The sequence below is a fragment of the Arachis hypogaea genome, chromosome 3, assembly GCF_003086295.3.
Source record: "Arachis hypogaea cultivar Tifrunner chromosome 3, arahy.Tifrunner.gnm2.J5K5, whole genome shotgun sequence".
NCBI classification, from domain to species: Eukaryota; Viridiplantae; Streptophyta; class Magnoliopsida; order Fabales; family Fabaceae; genus Arachis; species Arachis hypogaea.
In genome coordinates this window covers 141,984,113-141,992,253 of record NC_092038.1, presented here as the reverse complement: position 1 = coordinate 141,992,253, position 8,141 = coordinate 141,984,113, and the positions used below count along the sequence as shown (strand labels likewise).

General features: G+C 31.2%; 1 protein-coding gene across 1 annotated transcript; it reads right to left on the bottom strand.

Moving 5' to 3' along the window:
* Positions 1–5,092: 5,092 nt before the first annotated feature.
* LOC112734811 (epi-neemfruitin B synthase L1AT-like) lies at positions 5,093–6,418 on the bottom strand. Its single transcript, XM_025784276.2, has one exon. It carries the CDS (start codon positions 6,416–6,418, stop codon positions 5,093–5,095), a length of 1,326 nt encoding a protein of 441 aa, XP_025640061.1.
* Between the last annotated feature and the right edge of the window lie 1,723 nt (positions 6,419–8,141).

Below are 8,141 nucleotides of genomic sequence, written 5' to 3'. Positions count from 1 at the left end.
GTCAAAATACACCTGAAACATTGAAAAGAAATACAAGCTCTATTTTTTGAGAATTACGTAGTTGCAGATTTTTCTCTTTTTTTCATGTCTTTTTTTTTCTTGAATAAAATATTGGTTTAATTACTCTGGTGGTCCCTATAGTTTCACAAAATTTTCAATTAGGTCCCTATACTTTTTTTCTTTTAATTGAGTCTTTGCACCAAATTTTTTTTAATTAGGTCCCTACACTTTTTTTTCCTTTTATTTAGGTCCCTGTACCAATTCTTATTTTTTTAGTTGGGTCCCTATAAAATTAAGCCAATTACTACTAAGAGGAACTTAATTGAAAAAAAAATTAGTGCAGGGATCCAATTAAAAAGAAAAAAGTATAGGGACCTAATTGAAAATTTTACGAAATTATAGGGACCAACAGAGTAATTAAACCTAAAATATTAAAGGGCTTTTTTTTCTAAAAAAATATATACAGAATTAGACACAAATGGTAACAAAAGAATTAAACAAATGGTATTAGAAACAGAAATTACATGCTATCTGTGGGTTTGTTTACGCGGCTTTGATCCGTTTGTAATTGAAACACAGGATCGTTTTCGCTTTCTAAGTTCACCTCTGGCATTCTAAGCATAGAATAAACATCATTCAGTAAAATTACTGTTTAATTAAATCAGGATCTTGAAATTCTATCAAATAAAGGATCTTATATTTTGAACGAGTCATAGTGACTTTCCGTCGATGGAAGCCTAGCTTCCTTCATCCTGGGAAAGCAAAAATAATTATCAGCAACAAAAACACCTTAAAATCGGCAATATACTCCCAAATTCAACATACCCCTTTGCAGCCTTTTCATTGTTTTTTTTTTTTTTTTTGATTCTCTGAAGAATTCTTCTATTTCTTGAGTTCTTACATCAGTTCTGACAGTACATGCAAAAAAATATGTTAACAAATAAAATTTTGATGATAAAGGGTAAGATAGCTTTACAAAGTATCTTACAAATCATAGGATTCAATTTGTTCTTCAGAAGACGAATCCTCAACAATTTGCTTTCTTTTTTTGGATTGCATCCTAAATTATGAATCAGACAAACACAATAAAATTGATGATAAAATACTCTCAAAAGCAGTAAACATCACTAAAAAAAAGAGATGTTAATTAATCAAAGGTCCAATTGATCACCACGTCGGTATTGTAAATATGCAGTTAGGAATAATTCAGCCAAAGTAATAGGGATTACTTCTAACACAATTCCAAATAGAAAAACTTCAATCATTCTTTTTGTTTGAAAGGAAAGGAAAAGTGGACGTAATATATATCCTTTATACTTAAACTAAATATTAATTAATTTGTATTGACAACGAATCTCAATGATCAAGCATATAGAAATAGAAAGAGATAGACTAGAAACGACATCTCTTATCTCACTGACACCAAAGAGGGGATCTAAAATGAGTGGAATTTTGATATGGGTGGCCTCTCCTACTGCTATACGTCTTTTTTTCTCTTGTTCTTTTTTTGTTCTTTTGTCCTCCTCCTTACTTTCTTTTGTCTCTTCTTCTGTATAATATGAATTTTCTAATCCTGTTTTTGTCCGCAGCATACTTTTTGGGTGGAGTCTGAATTTTTTTCTTTGATTTTTGTTTTATTATTGGTGACGATTCTTCACTTCTGAAATTAAATGAGAAACACATTGTTAATACATCAAATTTTGATAATAATAAATAGAAAAGAAAGCAATGCAATGAAAATTTCATAATCTTACTCATCATCGGATTCACTTTCACTTTCTAAAGTAGAATCCTCCAAAATCTGTTTCCTTTTTCTAGACACCATTTTGGAGAGCAAACAATCATTAGCAAAAAACACCCTAAAAATGACAAAATACATCCAAAAATATTACTTACTTTTTAGTTGTCTTGGTGGGTTGTTTCCTTCTTTTTGTTGCTTCCTCTGAGTCTTGTTCAGACTCAGACTCAGAGGAAAAAGCAAATTCACTCTCCGATGAATCACTCTCGGATGAACTTACCTTCTTCTTTTTTTGTCTTTTTCTTTTTTTCTTTCTTTTCTGTCTCTTTCATTTCCTTCAATTTCTTTTTTACTTTTGTCCTCTTGATGATGCCCTGAAACAGTCGAAACGTTAGTTTACACCATCTACATAAATAAAATACACCCAAATTAGAGAAGGTATTTTGTTCATCCGTTATCATATGACCATCAATTTCTGCTCTGATCCTCACAATCAGTAGCTCCCTATTCCAATCGCTAACCCAGGGTAGTCCAGGGATTACTTCTTCTTTCTTGTCTTTGTGTTTTGTTAGATGAAAATAGACTATCATCAAGGCATAGAGGCAGGCATCAATCGATTTTTTCTTTTTCAAACGGTAATTGGTTATGCCTTTGATGATGAAATTGAGGACATGGTTGTCCCAGTTGCACTCCATTATGTTGTCCATTCGAAAAATTGGAGCCAAGTGTACAGGAGATACTTTGTTTATCGTAGTTGGCAACAAGAACGCCATTTGAATATAGAGGATGAAAATCCTCTTGAACCTTAGGCGATCTTGATAATTGTCAACACCGATATCCATTATCTGATTGGTCAGATTCTTTAATGTTTTTCCCTCGAACCTTCTAAAAATCTCTTTGTTCTCCTCAGAAAGTTCCTTAAAACTCACTTTTTCGGAAAATTTGTTTCCTATAAAAAAGAAAACCAATTACACTCCAAATCACTTGAAATACACCCAAATACCAGCCATATACACCTAAATTTATTTCTTAATTACATGAGATCAGAATAATATATTAGAAAGAATAGATTACAGAGAATGCAAGTATAGAGATTTTTTGTAATCAATTACGTGATGCATTGATGCCAACGACAGCTCCTATCTTTTTGGGTTTAATTTTCAACGAACCATGCCTTGTGTCCGATTTGTTTTTGTCCAAATTAAAGGAATTAGCCAACTCCTTCAACAGTTTGTGTGGCATATTCATCAGCATGATGTGCATCAGACCACCAAATTCCAATTCCCGAATGATGGCCTTCTTTGTCTCGCTCATTTTTTCAAACTTTTCATTCAATAGTCGCGCGGAGCATCTCAAATCCTCAGTTTGCTGTAAACAAAGAAAAATGAGAATCATTTAAACGAGCTATATTTATACTAGAAAAAATTGACTTGGTCTAACATACACCTAAATAACTGTCAGATGCACCCAAATACCAGTCCTATACATCCAAATCCAGTCACATATACATTTATTATTTTTTCGAGTACACGACATTATATGAGTTCAAAATAATATTTTAAGTTGACCAAACATGCATACAATGATACTACAAGCTCAAGCACAATTACAATAGCACGAGTTACACTTGAATACTCTTGATATATATACCAGACAGATACACCTGTATTTTTTTTAGATTACATGACATTATATGAGTTCAACATGATATTTAAGTTCAAAATGTCACTAGAACTACTAGTTACATTCGAATTCGATTGATATACATCCAAAAATCGACCATATACACCCAAATATGAGTTCACTTGAAATACAGTACAAAGTTTATATGTATACAAACTCACTTCAAAACATGCAAACATGCACAAAAATAGATGAAAAATACGTTAAACCATTCACTAAAAATACGTAAAACACTAAAAACAGTATAACCGACTTGAACAGTTTCACCAGAACCGTAATATCCACTTTAAACCAATAACATATAATGAATCTACTTAATAAAAGAGAAACACGACGATATAATGCTTCGCCTTCGAAATTAGAAAGAGAAATCTGAAAAACCTAGAACATTAGTGAAACAGTACCTTAAATAATGTTTCTTCTTTTTTTTGGTGTTTTTTTATGGAGATTTTGATGTTTACTTGTTGATTTCGTCGACTGTTGGTGAGGAGTTTAAAAGTTTCTTCAGAGTTTTCGAATGTGCCTTAAATCTCGACGGTTGTGGTTTTGATTGAGGAAGAAAAAGAAGAGTTGTTTATAATCGTGAGTAACGTGTTTTGAAAACGGTTCAGTAATGCACGTGTTTAACACGCTTGAGTTGGGTGAGAATAGTTTTTGTTAGTTTGATCCAACTTGTAAGATTTATTATAAGCCAAGAAAATTTATATGTATAGCATAACTGTTTAAAAATAACACTACTTGTATTTAGATTGTGTTTAAGCAATGTTATTTATTATATAAATCCAAATAAATTGCAGATGGAGGACGACAAGTATGGAAGGAAGTTATAAGGTATTTGTTCTCATATATATTATAAGTGTGCAGAGATATAAAATAAAAAAGAAAAAATTATAAAGTAAATTACTAAAATAGTAACAAACGTTTATATCACTGACAAAAAGAATTTCAAAAAATACTAATGATAAATAAATTTTTGAAAGATTTAAAAGCGCAAAATAAAAAGAACTAAATATTAAATATATATTTTAAAAAAAAATTAGAGATTACATTTTGATGCAAATATTTTTTAATTATTATTAAAAAATAATTGTGAATTATCATATTTTTTGAAAAATAAAAAAAAAAATTCAGAGATTAAATTTTATTTCGAATTTTTTTTTACAATTTTTAAATATTTATTCAAATTTTATTATAAAAATTCAGATCAAATAAATAAGTTATTTATTAAATATAAATTTTTTTTATCATTTACAAAAGATATAATAATTATTATTTATTTTTATTACATTTTCAAATCAATAATATTTTATCAATAACATCTTTCAAGCAGGCAAAGCTTTCGGATACCAAATTTATGGTTAACTCAAAATTATATAAGTCTCTTTCTTTTCTTTTTTCTTTTTTACCGGGACTCTATGAACAGCTTTAATCTGTATGAGTAGTACGTGAGTGTTTCCCTTGCAGGAAGTCCTGATTTCATTAATAAGGTTTCATTTTTAAAATAAAATTATTATTTGTATATTAAAATTAATCATCAAAATTAATTATTAATATATTTATATTTTATTATATATTTTATACTAATAATGAATTTTAATTCTTAATTTTGGTGTATAGCTAACATAGTATTAATTATTTTTAGATTCATATTTAGAGGGATAGTTTAGATGTTCAAAAGTCATTTTGTTGGAATTGAACAGGCGGATCAACGGAGGCGTATTGGAGCAGGTGGTGGTCACACTCGAACCTGGCCATGTGCTGCTCTTCCATGGTCACAATCACTTCCATCCCTTTCCCATCTCTCGCATCCATAAAAACCACCAAGTTCGGCACATTACTCACAGATGCTATCCACACCGGTTTCCCCCATCCAAAATCGGCTTCGTACATTGAAAACCTACACCAGCTTGACATTATCATCACCGGAATCTTCAAATCCTCCGCCTCCGGAACCTCTCCCGCGTCTCCTTTGACGAACTCAGCAATGAAGTCCAAGTCCCTATCCTTCCCTCCATACTTCTTCATCTGCGCCTCACTACCTTCCATCCCTTTCTTCATCTTGCTTACCAACTCTGGCAGCTGATCCGTCTGAGAGGAACTAAACACGAAGAACGAAACCATATTCCCTATGGTCTTGTTTGGAATGGGAGGATCGATTCTGTTTCGGAGATTGACGGCAACGGAGCTTAACAACTGGGTGTTAGGGCTTAACCCTAGCGCAGAAACCGCACACTTGCATAACAGTGCAGTCACCACTTGAATCCTTGTAGCGTGAACTGGTGCAGCCATGGCTTTCAGGGAATCGATCTTGGAACCTTGGAACACAAACCTCTTGCACACCGAGTTATGGATCTCAGGGTACGGTGGTTCCGGGTAAACCGGAAAGTCTCCTTGAGGGAAAAGAGAAACTCCGGCGTGGAGCAAGGGCGGAGAGGGCAGCAGTGAGTGATTCTGATTCTGATTCTGATTCAGATTCTTGGTGATGGAAGCCCAGTCGTTGACGAAGTTGAAGAGAGCGGAGATGTCGCTGAACTTGTGAGACATGCAGAGGGCTATTGCGATTCCGCCGCAGGAGAAGAAGTTGATTTGAATGGCGAGTATGGCGTCATCTCTTGGATTTTGCATAGCGCTCCATGGCAGATTCTGAGGGAAGAGAGAGAGAAGATTTGCGTGGGTTGGGTTGTTGAGAATGTGAGAGAGATTCCTTTTGATTGTTGCGATGAGCAGTGGGACTCCCTGGTCGTTGCAGTGAATGGCGACTTGATCTCTGAACCTGCCTGCAATTGGGTAGTACAGTGAGAGAGCTTCAGATAACGATTTCTTGAGCATGGCTACGGTAGATTCTAGAAGCTGGTGGTTGGAACGGTAAAAGTAGAGTAGAGGGACGTAATTGGGAGTTGTTTTAACGTCCATGAAGGAGAGGGGATAAGTTTTGAGATGAGGAGGCGTGGGTGAACTTGGTTTCACCGTTTCTTTGTATATTAACTCCATTTCCATGGTTGCTGGGCCACATACAGTTATCTCAAATTAGATTCATCTAATTATATATAGGAAGCGGCGTTAACGGTTAACATATTTCGTACATTTTATTTGTTTGCTTTCCACTGAGGATTCGTCGCACCTAGACCACATTAAAGAAGAAAGGATATTTGTTTTTGGTGACTAAAGAAGAAAGGATATACATTCAAAAGATTAGACTCAAATTAATTGCTAGATACTTTTCTATTTATATTTTATTATGAGCAGTGATTAAATTATTCTTTTAATGTAATTTAGAGAGTAAAGTCCAATTTGGATACGCAGTAGTTAATAACTTAATACGCTTTTACTATCTTATTCCTGTTATTCTTGTTAATAGCTCAAATGGTATAGACTCTCCATAATCAATTAAGAGTCCATAATCAATTAAGAGGTATCTTTGCTAAAAAAAAAATATTCACTCAATGCAAGAAAGGATAAGGATTTAGTTAATGGTGCTTTCTGGCATATTATAAATAGAGGAATCAATATCTGCAGAAATTTTCATCAATATTTTAAAAGGAAAACGAAATTTCAAATATGAGATACTATAATAAATTAGGTTCTCAAAATGTGATGGGCTAAAAATTAAAGGATGGAGAAAATGACAAATAGGATATTGATCTTTTTGATTTATGAACATTTAAGTTTTTGAGAATTTAAAAATACATTTAAATTTTTTATTTTTTTAAAATTTGGATTTATCGATCTATCAAATGTGACACCCGTTACATTAACTTGGTTGATACAGATACACATGTGAAAAAGTTTTTAAAATAGGACAAATTAGATCCAGTAATCGATTTGTTTAGATTTTAAAAAGGTCATGAATTTAAATGTATTTTTAAATTCTCAAAGATTTAAATGTCCGTAAATCAAAAAATTAGAAATTGATTTATTCTTTTTTCTAAAGGATAAATAGCATTTTTGAACGCAACACAATGTATTAAAAACTTAAAGGAAAGTTATACCGTTGATATCGTTTTTTAATTTAGAAAAGTTGTCACACCCTACTCTGCAAAATATTTTTTTTAAATGAATTATTATTATTATTATTATTTAATAAAAAAATCAATTCTTTTCTTTAAGATTAAAATATTAATAATTCAATATTATATGATAATATAAGAAAATTGATACAATTGATAATTTGTTAAAACTGTCTTAAAAGATACGAATGCTCAAATATTTCTTTGTTGCTATAAGAATATATTTAACATATATTTAACATTATTAATGTATTTAACATATATTCAAAAATATAAAAGTAATATATTTTAAAAATTTTGCTAATAAAAATTTTAAAATATTAATTGAAAAATTATTTATTTTATATTTTTCCTAATTTACGTAACATTTCTAGAATAAATATTTTAAAAGTTAACATATTTATTTTTCTAAAATAAACATCTTATATTTAACATTATCTACTGTCCGATCTTTGCTGCATATCATTCACTTAAAAACAAATAGTTGACAAGAGTGTTTTTCATATTTAAAGTCAAAGTAATTAAAATTTCTCAAATGTTGATTAAGAAATTAATAAGTAGTCAATATTATCATAATAGCAACAGCACCCTTATTTTACTAAAAACTCTACAATTAAATGAATTGTTTAACCAATTAAGTCCAATCTAATTGTGCACGCAATTTTTTTTGTCTTCTTCAAACGCTTTTTTTTTTTATTATTCTTCTTATTTAT